At 47.5% G+C, this 19,068-nt stretch overlaps 2 protein-coding genes and 1 long non-coding RNA gene across 6 annotated transcripts in view; 1 reads left to right on the plus strand and 2 right to left on the minus strand.

Moving 5' to 3' along the window:
* TMEM183A (transmembrane protein 183A) overlaps window positions 1–19,068 on the minus strand; it is a 604,310-nt gene that overhangs the window by 275,299 nt on the left and 309,943 nt on the right. The window lies entirely within an intron of this gene.
* Window positions 74–1,437, minus strand: LOC126939606 (uncharacterized). Its single transcript, XR_007720428.1, has 2 exons — window positions 950–1,437; window positions 74–203 (listed from the first exon to the last, which is right to left on the minus strand). It is a non-coding gene; the product is annotated as an uncharacterized LOC126939606 (long non-coding RNA).
* Window positions 2,877–19,068, plus strand: part of KDM5B (lysine demethylase 5B) — an 83,469-nt gene continuing 67,277 nt past the window's right edge. The window contains exon 1 of one of the 4 annotated variants that reach the window (XM_050762270.1): window positions 2,877–4,238. In XM_050762270.1, the coding sequence (XP_050618227.1) occupies window positions 4,035–4,238 (204 nt within the window). In that variant the 5' untranslated portion in view covers window positions 2,877–4,034. Of the gene's footprint in view, window positions 4,239–4,312; window positions 4,378–5,242; window positions 5,365–19,068 lie in introns of those variants that run through there. The other 3 variants (XM_050762293.1, XM_050762283.1, XM_050762288.1) reach the window with 3 other exon arrangements.

Below are 19,068 nucleotides of genomic sequence, written 5' to 3' on the forward strand. Positions count from 1 at the left end.
GAGGCTTACAATCTGGCAGGAGAGGAACATGTATGGGGAGAGTGCAGGGACACTGCGGAAAAAAGACAAATACTGAGTTATAAGTGTTGTAATGGGGGTAGTAATAAGACGTTGTGGGAATACACAAAATAAAACAAGAAGGCCAAATTGCAAGGGTTTGTGGGTTTCACAAGGGACATCTGACAGCAAACATTCCAGGGCACCTAGAGGTGGTGAGGAGAGAATGGCATTGGAGAAATAAGCTGAGATGGACTGCGCAGAGGACGAGGGAAAGCCGGTGCACTGGAGATTGGGGGAGACAAGAGGATCCACCAGGCTGGGAGGGGAAGGGTGGTGCTAGAAGAGTGGTGGTAGAAGCACGCGCGAGGGCCGGGCGCGGTGGCTCAAGCCTGTAATCCCAGCACTTTGGGAGGCCGAGACGGGCGGATCACGAGGTCAGGAGATCGAGACCATCCTGGCTGGCACGGTGAAACCCCGTCTCTACTAAAAAATACAAAAAACTAGCCGGGCGAGGTGGCGGGCGCCTGTAGTCCCAGCTACTCGGGAGGCTGAGGCAGGAGAATGGCGTGAACCCGGGAGGCGGAGCTTGCAGTGAGCTGAGATCCGGCCACTGCACTCCAGCCTGGGTGGCAGACCGAGACTCCGTCTCAAAAAAAAAAAAAAAAAAAAAAAAAAAAAAAGAAGCACGCGCGAAGCAGAGACCGGAGGCCAGGGCGGAAGGGAGGCTCACGGACGACCCCGGGAGCTCTGGAAACTTGTCAGAGGCACCGAGGGGGTGGGGAGCGGGCCCTACACGTGCGCTACGTGCTGCGCCGGCCGCTGGGGAGCTCGGCCAGCCCCCCTCATCCCCGAACCCGGTCCCAGGGTAGTTGCACGGCGCCCAAGGAGGGGGGGGTGGAAGTCCCCCCAAGTTTGCAACCCGGCAGCGTGGTCTTCACAACGCAGCTACCGGAAGGAACGCGGGGAGCGCCTCATCAGCAGGCGGGTGGATCTAGGGGTGAAGGCTGCAGATCTGGGGCGCAGGCTGGAAAGTGGGGTGCAGCCGGTTGGAGACGTGAGGTCTGGGAGCTGGATGGACCGGATGAGGATGGAGACACCTATGGATGTGTCCAAAGGATCTGGCGCTGCACAAATGAGGGCGGTTTGGGGGACGGAGGCCCGGGCGGGGGCGGAGTGTTGTCCAAGAGTAAGGAGGGGGTTCCTGGAGACGTGGCACTCGGAGCGGGGCTGGGTTCCGCTCAGGTCGCCTGGGCTGCAGCTCCGCTATGGCCTGGGAACCCGAACCTGACCCCGCCCAGACATCGCACCCAGCCCTCTGGGAGCTCCGGCCCCGTCACCTCCAGGCTGGGGTTGCCCAGGTCCGGCCTCTGGGGTGTCCAGCCGGCCCCAGACGAGACAATGCGGCCCGGGCCCCGCCCCCGGAGGCTGACGCGCCCGGCCGCCGGCCAATCAGCGCCCGTGGCTAGGCTCTTTAAAAAAAGAAGCGCCGGCGCGGTGTGGCTGTCAGCTGGGAGGGATCCCTCCGCCCATGTAAACATCATAAAGGGCAAGGGGAGCGTCTGCTGCGGGCGGGGGAGCGGCTGCCTTCCTGGAGAGTCCTCTCGGTCCCTAGGTTCCCCTCAAGACGCCGGCAACCGCCCCCTCCCTTAACGTCACACCGGGTCCGTTGGGAGCCAAACAGCTGCGGCCCGATCTGGGAGCAATAGAATCTCATCACTTAGGGTCACTACCGGAAATGGAGGAAGCGGGACTGGGAGACCTTGAGAGTTGGGAGCGAGAATAGTATAGAGAATAGAGAATAGTAGGACGCAGCTGAGAATTGGAAGATTTTCTTAGGCTTGTTCTTGCTGTCGATCTCAGTTAATAGTCATAACTCATGTAAGTCTAGAATTTGTTTCAAAGTTATGCCTACCTGGCTTGTAGGATGCAAACGTTAAGAGTGAAAATAGTCAACGCTCTCCCGAGAGGGCGCGTAACAAGACATAATCTTCATCAAGACCCACAGAGGCACAGAATGCGCACCAAAGAGCCATCGACGATAAGAATTCTTCTACCCAACTTCTTTAGTATTATCAAATATTCAGTAAAGTTAAAAGAAATTTGCATCAAATTCCTCTATACCCACTACCTAGATTCTATCATAACTTGCCACATCGCATATCTATCTTGCACTGATAATTCTTCTAATAGTGTGCTAGCTGTCCCCTGGGCTTGATTCTCCATTGCAGTAGGGAGCAGGAAGAGGCTCCAGCTCCCAAAGCCCTAGAGATCTAAGAAAAGGACTACGTTCTCCCAGGACCACTGTGAACTCTTTCCGGGGTCAGGTACCTCTGGGAATAATTTGTTGAAGGGAACGCGGTTGTCCTCTCCCCCCACGCCCATCCCCCCTTTTAATTGAAGACTTCTTAAGCATAAAAGATTTCCTTCCACTAGGTGAATCTGAAAGCAGAACTAAGATCTTGACAAGCAGTCCTTGCATACGTTTGGCACCTTTTTGGATGAAAGAGGTCATTTCAATGTTGACGTTCTACTTTTTGAACTTTCTCCCTTTTTCTGAGGCTGCTGGACACCACCCACCCACCCCCGTCTCCCGTCCCCCGCCAAAAGGAAAAAAAAAGGCGCCTCAAAAGTGTTCATATCTCTTAAAGTTCGTTAACCTCGCTTTGCCTCCGTTGCCTGCTCTGCAAAATGAAGATAATATCGTACCTACTCAATATGGTGGTTGCGAAGACTCAGTGAGCTAACACATGCAGAGCGTTTAGAACAGTGCCTTACACACAGTAGCATTAAATAGCGGCTATCACCCATATGCACATAACTCCCAGATTTATATCTCCAATTCTGATCTCGCCCCTTCTGATTTATGCCCTCCAGTCCGTTGAAGGATACCCCGTTGGGTATCTCTACCTGTTTGTACCAGAGACACCTCAAATTCAAAATGTCCAGAAATGAGCACAGCATCTTCTTCCCTTGAATAACTCGCCTTGTGTATATAATTGGGGTGAACGTCCCACCAATGCCAACCGGCTAGCATCTGCTCAGGCAGATACGCCAGACATCTGAATCTTAATACCTCAACTTCCCCCCCAATCTGTCACTGTGTCCTAATTTTATTTCCTATCTTTGCATCCCTTCCTCATAATCATCAGTACCACTGCCTTAAATTAAGCCCTATCATTTCTTGTCTGGATTATTTCAAGAGCCTTTTGCCCCTCTCAAGTCTGACCTTGTCATAGATTGTTGATATTTATTTTCCCTGCAACATCTCCACCTCCCAATAATCTCCATCACTTATTAAATCCATGTGAATTTTGGCAAATTGCTTAATCTACCTATGCCTCACTTTCCTTATTGTAAAGTGGAAATAAGAGTACCTATCTCATAGGGTTGTGTGATTAATCATGCAATGCAATTAGAACAGTGCCTAGGATATGAAAGTGACCAAAAGTGTTACGTTATTATTATTATTACTACTATTGCCTTCTCACGAACATGCTGTTTGTATGTTCAAGCTGTTATCTCTACTGGAAAATCCTTCTCCATTTCCAATACTCTTTCCAAAACCCCCTCCTGGGTTTTACTGCACCTACCACTGTGTACTGACATGATTGAATGATTGGCTTATGGGACTGATCCTTTCTACCAGACTTAACTTCTTCAGGGCAGGAAGTCTGATGCATAGTAAATGGTCAATAAAAGTTGGCTCAACTGAAACCCTAAGGATAAACTCCATCCACAGCGGAAGGCGCGGCCCCTCCTAATTCGGGGGCGGGGCGGGGAGCCATGCGCGGAGGGTGGGTGGGTGGGGGTGGGGTGGGACTCTTTTTCCTCGCCGTGGCGGCGGAGGCGCACGGCGTGGGTTTGCGGCGAGACGTCGTCGTCGGAGGCTGAAAAAGCCCAAGGTGCTGCCGTTGCCCGTACAACTCGGACTTGCTGTCGCCAGAGCTTCGTCTGCACGGGTCTCGGACCGAGTGGAGCTCGCAGCCTCGGTCCCGGAGCCCACCCTCGCCTCACCTATTGCCCAGCCTGCAGTGATGGAGCCGGCCACCGCGCTGCACCCGGGCCCGCGCCCGGCGCTGCCCCTTGGGGGCCCGGGCCCGCTGGGCGAGTTCCTGCCTCCCCCCGAGTGCCCAGTCTTCGAGCCCAGCTGGGAAGAGTTCGCGGACCCCTTCGCTTTCATCCACAAGATCCGGCCTATAGCCGAGCAGACTGGGATCTGTAAGGTGCGGCCGCCGCCGGTGAGTCACGCCAGCACCCCGGATCCAGCTCGTGGCTGGGGGAGGGAGCGGGGACGCGCGGGTCTGGGGAGGCCCGAGGCGCGGGGGGCGGGGAGCCGGTCGCCCCACCGGCCTCGTCAAGTTTGAGGCTGCCTAGAAGGTTGGAGTTGAGGCTGGGGGAGGAAGATGGGGGCTTCTCTAGGGTGGGAGATGAGTAGCGTGGGAGAACCGGGGACTTCGGCGGTGCCACGGGAGGGCCGGGTCGCCGCGGGGTTCGGGCGGCCGGGTCCGGAGGTTCGGGTTCGGTTCCGGATGGAGTGATGGCAGGAACCGGGGGTGGTCGCGGGGGAGTTTCCTCACGTAGCCCGGCGGAGGCGCGGGCTGGAGGGAGGACTGTGGGCCCGGCGAGGCTCAGCAGGCTGGTCCTCGCCTCCGCTCCCGGGGTGCGGGGGTGTGTGATGGGGTGGGGTGGGGGTGGGGGACTTGCGAGTTGTCGTGCGAGGAGGAAAGTTTTCAATATGGCGGCGGGAGCCCCTGGTCCTTTGTGTGGTGGCGGCGTCGGCCCGGAGCGGCCCTCACCTGGGCGCCCCACCCTCCAGACCAGGGCACCCCTCCACCGCCTGGTCCCCGGGCCTCCAGGTGTCCCCCGGGCCGGGGTCAAGAAGGGGGCGGCCAGCGCTGGCTGGGGGCGGGGAGGAGCCGCAGGTCCGGCCCCGGAGCGGATGTGTTGTGGGGGGCGTTAGTGTCTGGGGGGACACTTTTGGGGCGGCGGGGGCAGGACAGGCGGTGGTGGGCCCTATGCCCGCCCGCGCTCCCGAAGGCTCACACACCCGGCTTCTTCTGGCTTAGCCGCTCGGCTCCCCGGGGAGGCCTGGGCTGTGCTGTTGGGGATGGGGTCGGGGCGAGGCCGTGTTTGTAGGGGAATGTCAGACGAAGAGACCTCCGAAGATTTCGTGCTCGTTTTCCCCGGCCCTCGGCCTCTGGGCGCTGAAAGGCAGTCACCCACCGCAGCCCTTGCAGCCCTGTCTACAGCGCCTCGGGCCTGGGGGCAGTGAGTGAGGGGTGGGTGTTGCTGAAACCATCCCCAACGGCTCCAACGTTCGCTGAGGAGAGCCCGGCCAACTCCTTCCCCCGTGGCCGGAACTGGGTGCGCTCCTACACCCCTGGTTTTTGCTCACCTTTCTGGAGGGTCTGAGTCCGAGTTGGCCTAAGCGGCGGTTGGACGGGCTGGGACCGTTGGGAAGGGGGTTTAACTGCCTTTCCTACTGTTTAAGAATCTTCTCCCCACTCTCTTCCCCCACCCCCACTCCTAAGTGGAGGAAGACCCCTTCCCACCCCTTTCTCCCTTAAGCTTGCTCTTTGTAATGCCATTTTGAGTTGTAGGGATTCTGTTTGTAATCATTATGTTTTGGAAAGCTGTTTTCAGGGAGATCCCTGAAAATAAGGCTTCTTATCCTAACTCTTCCCCGCCCCAAATTAAAACATGGACACCTACTTTAGTTTTTCTTAAGCAAGTTTGAAAAGGGAGATGAACTATATGCTTCACAAAATAACTAGCCAGCGAATATGAGGGAAATGTTTGAAAATAGATCCATTTCTTACAGCGAAGTGGGCAAGGTTGATTCTTGCTGCTTAAGGGAAGTACGTTTCTCTTAGTGCAAAGAGGCCTGCAGAAGTTATAACAGGGCTGGTTAGAGCCAAGGTTTTAATTCTTGAATAATAGGTCATGTTTCACACTGTAGTAATGTGGCTTTATGTCACATGCTAGAAGGGGTGAATATGAATATCGCACATTTGCATTAATGGGATTTTATTCAGAAATTGGGTAACTTGACTAAGTTGTTAGTAACCAAAATGTGGGGAGTCAGATTCCTGGGAGGTGTCCTCCATGTTGGTATTGTGGTATACCAGGGCTGGGGTAAATCCTTTATCTTGCTTTCTTGTTCTTTGCCTTTTAGAGGGCCCTTTTCCTGAAAAGATAGTGTTGCTCTGGTTAGGCTTGGCTACCCATTTCCTCATCTTGGCTAGAATATTAATGGTAATCTTTGCAAAATGTGTGATCGAATTGCCTTTTCCCCCCTCTGAATGTCAGACAGACATGATGGCCACCATTTTGTATTGAGAGTACTACATAGTACAGCCTGAGGAAAGGGGTTAAAGAGGCACCAATAATCTACAAATACAACCAGTGCTGTTTTGGAGACCTCCTTTGTGTGGAGGGGGCTTGCTTCCTCCTTTGTTTAACAAACTCCTATGCCAAATGGAAAGAGTTTGAGAGTATTTGTTGTTGATATAACCACAAAAAGGGAAATCTTTCCAGAAGTTGTAGCTCTTGAAGAGGGGTCTTGTTGGAACAAAGGCTTCTTAAGAGATGTAAACAGTCTTTGTTTTAGAAACTGTTTTGTTTTTAGGAAAGCTAACTGTGAACAAGTGGTTTCATATAGTTGATATGTAGCAACAAAAAAACCCTTCAAGAGGTGTGAAATATTTTCCATGGTCATATATGTAATGTCTGTATTTCTGGATGATTTTTGTTCACTGAGTTTTTGGAACACAAATGGTTATATTAGAAGGGGAACTGGGACTATTGATATTTTACTTGTTAGAAGGTAAGGAGAAGTATAAAACATTTCTGTCTCCTTTTGTTCTTACCTTTGTATCTTTACCAATGGTACTTAATATAGCTTCAGTTTATAGCTGCTTTCTCAGTGAGACTCCCAAAACTGCTTGGCTTCTGAAAACCTTAGAGTGCTTATATTATTTTGTATATGGCAGCTTAGGGGTTCTCAGAAATTTGAAAATATACTAAGATAAATGTGAGAAAACGTAATTAAGTCAAGAAGATTATACTTCAATTCTGAGTTTGAAGTTTAACAGACACCTTTGTTTCAAATTATATTAACTACGTAGGATAACCAGGTTTGTTTTCTGGGCCAAGACCTTAAATTTACAATTAATATGGTTTCTGGTTTTGTCACCTTTAAAATGCAAATTTTAATTTCCTCCTTGATACTGTACTTAGATGTCTGTTTAAGGACAAATGATATTTTTCCATATCACTTTGTGGTAGTTGGAGATTAATAATTTTAAGGGTGTAACTATTAGGCAGAAAAATAGTTGGCTGTTCAGTAAATACTTTTTTGTTTCCCAAATTTTGATAGGAATATAGTTATGGCTTTAGTAACTTATTTTCTTGCTTTCAGATGTCATGTCTCACATTTCGCCATAGATAGATTCCACAAGTTTCTTTTCTTTTTCTTTTTCGTTTTTTTGAGACGGAGTTTTGCCCTTGTTGCCCAGGCCTGATGTGCAATGGTGCGATCTCGGCTCACTGTAACTTTTCCCTCCCGGGTTCAAGTGATTCTCTTGCCTCAGCCTTCGTGAGTAGCTGGGATTACAGGCATGTGCCACCACGCCCGGCTAATTTTGTATGTTTAGTAGAGACAGGGTTTCTCCATGTTAGTTAGGCTGGTCTTGAACTCCTGACCTCAGGTGATCCACCCGCCTCGGTCTCCCAAAGTGCTGGGATTACAGGTGTGAGTCACCGTGCCCGGCCTAGATTCCACAAATTTCTTCTTTGTGTCCAGAGAAGGTTTAAATCAAACCCAAGGGCACAAGAGACAGAATTTTTTTCAGCTTTAACTCCTTGTAGTTACTAGTTTGATTCCTTCATCTTTATAGCCAAGTGTAAAACTGCCCTTAAATGTTTTAATACAGTCAGCATCTTTTTTTTTTTTTTTGAGACGGAGTCTTGCTCTGTGGCGCTGGCTGGAGTGCAGTTGCGCTATCTCGTCTCACTGCAAGCTCCGCCTCCCGGGTTCACGCCATTCTCCTGCCTCAGCCTCCCGAGGAGCTGGGACTACAGGCACCCGCCACTACTCCCGGCTAATTTTTTGTATTAATAGAGACGGGGTTTCACCGTGTTAGCCAGGATGGTCCCCATCTCCTGACCTCGTGATCCACCCGCCTTGGCCTCCCAAAGTGCTGGGATTACAGGCGTGAGCCACCGCGACGGCCACAGTCAGCATCTTTTATTGAGTGAGCCTATTGGTTCCACTCCTAGAGAAGAGGGAGGAACTTACACACTTTGTATGGTAGAAGTGTTAATGATATGGAGCTCATTTACTCCCTTTCCAGCGTATCATTCTCCCTAATTTGGAGTTTGATTAACTTAGACCTAACCCTCTCTGGGTTTTCCCTATTTCTTTGGTGTCACGAAATCTTTCCCTACTTGTGGTATCTTTGGCTACTTTAAGCCTTCAACGTTTGGAGAAGAGGCTTATCAGTGGAAACATCCTTGAGCAAGGGAACAACTTGTAACTACTTAAAAAATAACCCTTTTATTGAAATATACCACAGAGTTCACCCATTTATGATGTGCAATTCAGTGGTTTTTGATATTTTCACAGAGTTGTACAACCATCACCACGATTAATTGTAGAACATTTTCATCGCTCTCAAAAGAAACCCTGAACTCACTTGTAACTACTTTTAAAGACAAATTTAAGACTATAATGCCCAGGATAAAAACTTGATAGGAGGTTGGATTAAGTCTTACAGTTCCAGGCCACAAATGTCTACCTTTTTTTTTTGAGATGGAGTTTTACTCCTGTCGCCCAGGCTGGAGTGCTGTGGCGCAACATCTGCCTCCCGGGTTCAAGCGGTTCTCCTGCCTCAGCCGCCTGAGAGCTAGGGTTATAGGCGTGCGCCACCACGCCCGGCTAATTTTGTATTTTTAGTAGAGATGGGGTTTCACCGTGTTGGTCAGGCTGGTCTTGAACTCCTGACCTCAGTTGATCTACCCACCTTGGCCTCCCAAAGTGCTGGGATTACAGGAGTGAGCCACCGTACCCAGGCCACAAATGTCTACCTTAAAGCAAAAACAAACTTCATTTATTGTAGTTATTGAATGGGTGTTTAGCTAAATTTGACTTTGCCAGTGGTAAATTGGGCACATTAGTAACCACAAAACATATCTACCCAGTTGTAATTCGTAGTGAACTAATAAACAAAACTTGTAGAATTTAAGAATGTAATGTGAATGATATTGCAAATATGAGTCAGCTAAAGATTTGAGTCCCCACCCCCACTGGAAAAATTTCCTTCCCTTCCTATGATTATAGGGTATGGTTTTAAACATGCAATCTAAACTTTTAAAAGAGTGAAATGGGTAGAGAATTACCTTTGAAAAGCGTTAATATACTTCTCTCTTAAAAGCCAGGGCTTGAAATCTCCCTTTTTTTAAAAAAATCTCTGTCACCCAGGCTGGCATGCAGTGTTGCAATCAAGGCTCACTGCAGCTTCCACTTCTTGGGCTCAAGTGCTCCTCCCTCCTCAGCCTCTAATAAATTGTAGGGATGGGGTTTCTCAGTATGTTGCCCAGGCTTATCTTGAACTCCTGGCTTCAAGCAGTTCTCCCGCTTTGGTCTCCCAAAGTGCTGGGATTACAGGCCTGAGCCAGTGCACCTGGCCTGAATTATTTTGTTGAGACACTGATAAGAAAAGTTAAAAGAAAATTATTAACCCTTAATTTTATTCTTTCTCTGTTTCTAGGGTAATTTTCTTTATGACCTGTTGGCCTAGACTTAGAGTATTGGAGTATGTCAGGTTGATAGATTAGTGAAAAATGTGTTTATTGGTTTACATTTATAAGTGGGTAGAAATCAGCCAGTGGAGGAATTTTCTCTTAGGTAAAAAAATACGGGGTTGGGCGTAGTGGCTCATGTCTGTAATCCCAGCACTTTTGGGAGGCCTAGATGGGCATATTGCTTGAGGTCAGGAGTTTGAGATCAGCCTGGCCAACATAGCAAAACTCTGTCTCTACTAAAAATACAAAAATTAGCTGGGCATGGTGGTGGGGGCCTGCAATCCCAGCTACTCGGGTGGCTGAGGCAGGAGAATTGCTTGAACCTGGGAGGCAGAGGTTCCAGTGAGCTGAGATCACTCCATTGCACTCCAACCTGGGCGACAGGCTCAAAAAAGAAAACAAACAAAAACCCAAAACAACAACAACAAAAAGGTGTAAACTATTCGATTTTAAAAAATCGAACCCTGTTTAAATACTGTAATGGGACCTTTTTGTAGACTTTTGTAACCTTTCATTGTTGCCTTAATTGAACCCCATTAAGGTTGGCTATAGAAAAGAATAAGGGAAAGCCCATGCTCCTAAAATGAATGTGCTAATTAGGTCTCTGGTGTTCAGGGTTTTTGAAGTCTTATGCGTATACTTCTTTCCAAATGTCATCTATAGGTTTGAAAAACTGCTAACCTAGGAGTACCTTGCTTTCATCCTTGGACAGTCCTCTCAGCTTCATTTGTGTTGAGATTGCTGTGCAATTTTTTTTTTCCTCTAAGAGAATTAGGTGTTCTCTAATATAGCTATTATAGTACAGATTATTGCCAGCCTCAAAAAAAAAAAAAAGATGGAATGAAGGTTGGGAACTGGAGGGCTACACATTCTCAAATTTAAGTTTGGGTCTCTTGAAGGGGACTCAACAGAGGCATACCGACAAGTTCCTTTGGGGTGAGTGGGTGGGTGAGTTAATACCTTGGGAAAGCCATATTCTTGGGCTGCTGCCATTGACTTTTGATTATTTAAAGTTTGAGATACTAATAACTGGATTTATAAAATCCAGATTGTGAGAAACTTGTTTTAGACATAAGAATTGTATGCAGTTGAGAAGTATTTCTTAAATATTTCTACTGCTGTGTCCTTGCATGGGATTAAAGAGGGAAATTAAATGAAAATTTAATTTTAAATAAAAATTAAATGAAAAATTAAATTGAATACCTCCACAAATTCGTCCAGAAATGTTTCTTTTTCTATTATTAGATGAATTCTTTGGTGAATTTGCTTTTTACAACCAAGTTTATAAACCAGATTAATGAAGAAAAGATATCTCTGGGACAGTGAGGCATTTCGGTTCCATAATTGTAGGATGTTTGGAACAAAGATGCAGAATTTGACTGAATGCATTCTTTTTTTTTTTTTTGAGACGGAGTCTCGCTCTGTCACCCAGCCCAGGCTGGAGTGCAGTGGCGGATCTCGGCTCACTGCAAGCTCCGCCTCCCGGATTCACGCCATTCTCCTGCCTCAGCCTCCCGAGTAGCTGGGACTACAGGCGCCCACAACCGCGCCCAGCTAATTTTTTTGTAATTTTTAGTAGAGACGGGGTTTCACCGTGGTCTCGATCTCCTGACCTTGTGATCCGCCCGCCTCGGCCTCCTAAAGTGCTGGGATTACAGGCGTGAGCCACCGCGCCCGGCCCTGAATGCATTCTTTTAAGTCCTCTTCCCCACACCATGGTTTAAGACACTCAAACCTTTAACTGTAGACCATCCTTCTTAAAGCACCATCAGCATATATCTTTACACATGGCCTTAGAGTCATCCCATGTGTGCTACTGCTTCTTTTTTTAAAGCATTTAAGCTTTCTTTCGGATATAAAAACTAATCATTTTGTTCTGCTAGACCCATCACTTACAGGGAGTAAATTAAAACATTTTATTATGAAAAATGTCGAGAATACACAAAAGTGTAAAGAATAGTTACTTTAGCTATTTTCCTGGATTGAAGAGCCGAAAGTGGAGTAGCAGCATTGGAGTTGAAAGAATACTCTAGGGATCTTCATTTGTAAAGAACAGCTTGGCTTAGCTTTTGTCCTATTCAGGTTATAAGTGACATTTCGGCAATTAGGAGTGAGCTTTCTAGCCTTTAGTCAGTGATGGTCATTTTGCCCAATTAGGTTGGGGATAGTGTTTCTCAGTTTTAGTCAATGGCTTTGTTGCTTTGTTACACATTTGTTGGGACATGTCAAGTAACTTGACTAGCTGCAGGTCTGTTGGCACATGGAGGTGTGGGAGTTGGTTGGTGGGTGGAGGTTGTCTCTGCTAACATCACTTCATTCTTTATCTGTTCATTTTCATATTGGCCAGACTTTATCTCAACTTTTCCTTTCTTGGGAAGGGGCCTTCTGGTCAGAGTGGGTATTTTGCCTGACAAAACAGAGTTGACATCAGTAGTAACGAAGAAATAGAATGACGTTCTAGCCAGGCATGGTGGCTTTCACTTGTAATCCCAGCACTTTGGGAGGCTCCAGGCAGGAGGATCACTTGAGATCAGGAGTTTGAGATCAGCCTGGGAAGCACGGTGAGACTCTATCTCTACAAAAGACAAAAAATTAACTGGGAATGGTGCCGTGCACCTGTAGTCCCAGCTACTCAGGAGGCTGAGGTGGGAGGATGGCTTGAACTCAGAAGTTCCGGGTTGTGGTGAGCCCTGATCATGCCGCTGCACTCCAGCCTGGGCAACGGAGCAAGACTTTGTTTCAAAAACAAACAAAACAAAATGGCTGGACGCGGTGGCTCACGCCTGTAATCTCAGCACTTTGGGAGACTGAGGTGGGCGGATCATGAGGTCAAGAGATTGAGACCATCCTGGCCAACATGGTGAAACGCTGTCTCTACTAAAAGTACAAAAATTATCTGGGCGTGGTGGTACTAAGTTACTTGGGAGGCTGAGGCAGGAGAATCACTTGAACCCAGGAGGTGGAGGATGCAGTGAGTCAATATCGCGCCACTGCACTCCAGCTTGGTGACAGAGAGAGACTCCGTCTCAAAAAACAAAAACAAAACGAAAGTCCCTTTCTGGAAAAGACGTTTTAGGGAAATGAGAATTTGAAGAGTCTAATGAATTTCTTCTTAGATTATTAGGTTCAACTTAAAAATTAGGTCATTGGAAAATATTTTCTATTAATATCCCTTAAAATCTAAAGACTTGTCCCTGCTTCCCTGAAATAATAATTTTATTTCTCAGATAGGAGATGCCACCAGGCAGAAGGTCACATAATGACCTTTTAGAACTTGTTGATTTCATTTCACATGGCAATCTCTTGTAACATGCTGTGAAATTTAACTATTATTTTGCAGGGATAAAAATGAGGTTTATCAAGGGGACTGTGTGTATATACATATTTGTCATAGTTTTTTCTTTTTTTTAAATTACTTTTTTTTTTTTTGAGACGGAGTTTCGCACTTGTCGCCCAGTGTGGAGTGCAGTGTGGAGTGCAGTGTGGCGTGATCTCGGCTCATTGCAACCTCTGCCTCCCAGGTTCAAGTAATTCTCCTGCCTCAGCCTCCCTATTGGCTGGGATTACAGGCATGTGCCACCACGCCTGGCTAATTTTGTATTTTTAGTAGAGACGAGGTTTCTCCATGTTGTTCAGGCTGGTCTCGAACTCCCGACCTCAGGTGATCCTCCCGCCTCCGCCTCCGAAAGTGCTGGGATTACAGGCATGAGCCACCGTGCCCGGCTTAAAATTACTTTTCAAAAGCCAGTTCCTCTATTATGTAAAAGGACAGGAGGGATATTTTCTAGATTTAAAAAAATAGGTGGGTAGAGTCTTCAGTCTAGTTACATCATGACCGTGGACAAAGTCATTTTACTGCAACGTATGCTTATCATCTGCTCTAAGGGGATCTGACACTGACCTAGGGCTGCTGTCCAGACTAATTAATTGATGGATTGCAAGGAGCTTAAATCCCAAAGCTTTATTTGCTCATTGCTAAGAAGAGTCTGGGGACAGATTTAGTGAGGCAAGAGTTAGTGCCAAATACACATCCCTCATTTTCCCATATAGTGAAGGGATTTCCCCTTACCCCCCGGGGACAGAGTCTTGCTTTGTTGCCTGGGCTGGAGTGCAGTGGTGCATTCATAGGTCATTGCAGCCTTGACCTCATAGGCTCAAGCCGTCCTCTCACCGCAGCCTCCTGAATAGCTGGGACCACAGGTACATGCCACCACACCCAGAATTATTATTTTTAGGGACAGGGTTTTGCTATGTTGCCCAGGCTGGTTCGAACTCCTGGCCTTAAGCCATCCTCCCACCTCAGCTTCCCAAAGTACTGGGACTACAGGCATGAGCCACTGCACCTGGCTGTGAAGGGACTGTTTTCTTTTTTTCTTGTTCTGTTGCCCAAACTGTAATGCAGTGGCGCAATCACAGCTCCCCGCAGCCTCGAACTCCTGGGCTCAAGTGATCTCACTTCAGCCCCCCATTTAGTTGAGATTACAGGCACACACCACCATGCCTGGCTAATTTTTCAAATTTTTTTGTAGAGATGGTGTCTCACTATGTTAGCCAGGCTGGCCATGAAGGGATGTCTTAAAAGTGAAACTTGAAAAGGCACCCCCTCTGCCCCGTTGCCCCCCGCCCCCCAAAAAAAGGGCAAAAACCCATCATCAAAACGAGGGTATAGCCAGCACAGTGGCTCACACCTGTAATCCCAGCACTTGCGGAGGCACAGGTGGGAGGATTGCTTGAGCACAGGAATTTGAGACCAGCCTGGGCAACACAGCAGACCCTATCTGTACAAAAACCAATTGAACAAAAAAACCCCTAGAATATGTAGACTATAATTCTTCTATTAGTTTAGATGAAGCTTTTCTGTCCCTGAATCTTTATTTTTTTTGAGACAGGGTCTCACTATGTTGCCAGGCTGGAGTGCAGCGTGATGGAATCTTGGCTCACTGCAACCTCCGCCTCCTGGGCTCAAGCCATCCTTCCACCTCAGCCTCCTGAGTAGCTGGGACTACAGGTGCATACCATCATGCCCAGCTGGTTTTTTTGTTTATTTTAATCGAAACAGGGTTCACCATGTTGCCTAGGCTGGTGAGCTTGAACTCCTGAGCTCAAGCAGTCTGCCCACCTAGGCCTTACAAAGTGCTGGGACTATAGGCACAAGCCACCACACCCGGCCTGTCCCTAAACGGATTAATGAGATTAATATTTTTTTTAAGGTAGAGCTGTTAAAAATTATTTCAGAAAATTTGCGGATGTATTCGTGTGTCTTATGTAGTGTGTGTATATAGGCAGGAGTTTAGTTTGGTGAGATTTGTGTTAAGAAGGGTTTACAGTGATTTAAATTTCCCCTAATACAGGATGACCGTGACGTTGTGGAAGCCATGCAAATACAAGGATATTGTACTTACTAACATAATTTAAATAATCTCAATTCGTGTCTGACAGGAGGGGTCAATAGTTGAAGTCTAGTAATTTTGCAATTATCCTACTTGTAAAGTGGGGAGAAAAGTAGGAGTGGCAGGAAAAATGTTTACCTAGATCTTTTAAGAAAATATTTTAGGATAAGAGCTACCATCATATTTTATTCTTTTATTTATTTATTTATTGAGGTTAATTGTATTTAGACTTAGGGAATTAACAAAGGAGGGATGAGACTAGACCAGGTCCCAGGATTTCTTGGCTCCTTGGGGCAGGCCCAGCTACAGCAAGCACGGAGGGAAACACAGGGGAGGGGCAGATAGCAGATTTGGTCTTGAACTTGGAGGGTGGGAAATTGATGATCCCCACGATGGAGGCAGCAGGAAGAAACTATGTCTGAGGAAGGTCTGGGCTGCCCAGAGGGGCAGCTTACCCCTGGGCCCCTGGGGCTATGGACTAGCAGGAGGGGAAACAAGGATCATCCCCTCAGGGCTGAGGAAAAGGCACTTGATTCAGTCCCTCCTCCCCTCTTTCCCCATCCATTGGAGAGATGGGAGTCCTTGCCTCCTTGCCCTTTGAATGGCCCAGATGCTGGTCCTGATTGAGTCTCTTTAAGAAGCTTTTGCTGAAGTGGTGATTGTGATAGCATAGGAGGGGATAGCCTTAATGATCCAAGGGAGGAAGCCTGCAAAGAGCTCTCTGATGCCTGACTTGGCACAGATCTACCTCTGAGCAACCAGGTAGAGTCCACATCCAGGGGTGTCACTCCCACAACTTCCATCACTCCCAGTGTGGCCCGGTGTTGAGTCTTCACCACGACAAAGGTTAGAGTCAGCACTCTAGCCACCATCCTCATGATGCTGCCAGCTGCAAAGCTGACACTCATGGTTGTCATGGGACCATGGAGGTCCTTTGGCATGAGCCCATTCAGCCAGCTCTTCACTAGCTCCTAGTTGAACCAGTACAGGGCTGAGAAGGGCACATCTCAAAGGATAGTGGGGTCTCGGCACAGCCACAGTGAGCACCAACCACTCTAAGACACCGGAGCTCAAACTACAGGTATCAGCACATAGTATAACATATGCTGAACCTGCCTTTGTCTGCATAAGCTCCAGGGCACTGATAATTGCAGTGATAGTGCCCGGGTGGGCCAGCACACCAGCTACTAGGTTATGTAGAGGTAAGGGCTCAGCCACACAGGAAGGCCTCGAGTTGGTTGTAGGCAGTGAAGTAGTTGGTGGTAGCTGGCACAGCCATCACCAGCGTGGCTGGGAGGCCACTCCACAGGTCCTAGTGCCCTTGTGCCTCAAAATCTTCACAGAGGCATCCATGGTACCAGTGAAGCTGGTAGGGTCTTAAAACCAGGTGGCACAGCAGGGACCATTTGGTCATAGGTACAGAGGCTCCAGGATATCATTGTAGTACATGATTGGAGAGAGGAGGGCAGCTTGGCATAAGAGAGGCTCTGAAGTCTGGAGGAAGGTGTCAGCTCACTGACCACCAGCAGGCACTGAGACTGGAAATGGAACTTCCACTATGTCTAGGGGTGTCATGAGGAAGCAGGTGACCACAGCCCTTGAAACCTGAGACCACCATTTGTTGGAGGGAGCTAATGCCCCCAGAGTCCTAGTCCGTCATCATGTAGCTTCAGTCCTGGCTCTAGACTGGTGCTTGTGCAGTGTGAGGCTGGTCAGGCCCATTCCAGCTCTGGCCTCACCTTGCATCAAGACTGGCTCCCTGTATTTTACTCCCTATATTTTATTATTTACCAACAATTAGACAATCTTATTTTTAAAAAAAGCTAATTAGGACCCCTATATAATCATATAAACTTAAATTTCCCAGTTTTTAATTCAAATATATCTTCCGTTATTGGACCTCATAACTTTGGCTCTTAGGTAGACCCAGGTAGAGAGTAGTCCCCTCTTTTTTTTTTTTGAGATGGAGTCTTGCACTTTGTCGCCCAGGTTCAAGTGCAGTGGTGTGATCTCAGCTCACTGCAACCTCTGCCTCCGGGTTCAAGCGATTCTCCTGCCTCAGCCTCCTGAGTAGGTGGGATTACAGGGACGTGTCATCACGCCCAGCTAATTTTTGTATTTTTAATAGAGATGGGGTTTCACTGTGTTAGCCAGGCTGGTCTCAACTCCTGACCTCAGATGATCCATCTGCCTCAGCCTCCCAAAGTGCTGAGATTGCAGGTGTGAGCCACTCGCCCAGCCTCTAGTAGTCTCCTCTTAACTGCAGAAAGGAAAACCATGGATAGAATTTGTCAACTGCTTTTGGGCCGGGCGCGGTGGCTCAGGCCTGTAATCCCAGCACTTTGGGAGGCTGAGGCGGGCAGATCACAAGGTCAGGAGATCGAGACCATCCTGGCTAACCCCGTGAAACCCCGTCTCTACTAAAAAATACAAAAAATAAGCCGGGCGTGGTGGCAGGCGCCTGTAGTCCCAGCTCCTTGGGAGGCTTGAGGCAGGAGAATGGCGTGAACCCGGGAGGCGGAGCTTGCAGTGAGCCGAGATTGTGCCACTGCACTCCAGCCTGGGCGACAGAGCGAGACCCTGTCTCAAAAAAAAAAAAATTTGTCAACTGCTGTCCAAAATAGGTGAGGACAGTATAGTAAGATATTTCGAGAGAAAGACTACATTCATGTAACTTTTATTTATTTATTTTATTACTTAGTTTTTGGAGACAGAGTCTCACTCTGTCCCCCAGGCTGCAGTGCAGTAGCGCAATCTTGGCTCACTGCAATCTCCACCTCCCGGGTTCAAGTGATTCTCATGCCTCAGCCTCTTGAGTAGCTGGGACTGCAGGCACCTGCTACCACGCCCGGCTAATTTTTGTATTTTTAGTAGAGATGGGGGTTTTACCATGTTGGCCAGGCTGGTCTCGAACTCCTGACCTCAAGTGATCTGCCCGCCTCAGCCTTCCGCATTTCTGGGATTACAGGTGTGAGTCACCACACCAGGCCCCATGTAACTTTTATTACAGTGCATTGTTTGTTACTGTTAATCTCTTACTGTGCCTAATTTATAAATTTTATAGATATGTATGTGTAGGAAAAAACATAGTATATATAGGGTTTAGTACTTCCTATCCATGGTTTCAGGCATCCACTGGGGGTCTTGGAATGTGTTCTTCCAGATAAGGGTGGGGACTACCATATACTATATTGCTACTGTGACTTTAATGTGGATTTTTTTGTCTTGAATCAGTCACTTAATACTGCTTTCTAAATGTATTAAGACACTCCCCAATGGTACATGTACCATTTAAAATTGTCAAATGCTTAGGTATTTTAGTTAGGAGCAGACAGCTAGGCTAAGATTTCTTTTCCCAGCTATGTACTTTATGTGCCCTTAGGCAGAGTTTTGTGCATTCTTGAGTTGATTTTTGCCATCTCACTGGCTTGACCAAATTGTAATGTTCAGAGAACTAAAGCCTAAACTTAGTGTGTTTCAAGCACTTGATTGGAACTTTTCATTAAGTACATTTTCTTATGGGGCATACATACTACAGGCTACAGATACTGAAACATTATAATATTACTCTAATCACATAACCCCAGAAACAAAGAACAAATCCCTATGAAGCCCACATAATTACAAGGTCTTTAAGGCAGGATCCTCCCAATTTTCTGTGGTTATACCAACTCATCATTTGGTGATATTTAAACCAGATGGTAATATCTCATCCTTGCCAAGCTTTAACTTGGAAGAGATGAGAGGTAGGAGCTCTTAGGATTTGTATTCTGTTATCTTTTTATTTATGGGACAATGGGGAAAGGGGTGGATATAAGAAAAGTTTATACAGTGAAATTTGAGTATTGCTTCCACTTTGTAAAATTCCAGATCT

This window comes from Macaca thibetana, chromosome 1 (assembly GCF_024542745.1).
Source record: "Macaca thibetana thibetana isolate TM-01 chromosome 1, ASM2454274v1, whole genome shotgun sequence".
In the NCBI taxonomy this organism is placed as follows: domain Eukaryota; kingdom Metazoa; phylum Chordata; class Mammalia; order Primates; family Cercopithecidae; genus Macaca; species Macaca thibetana.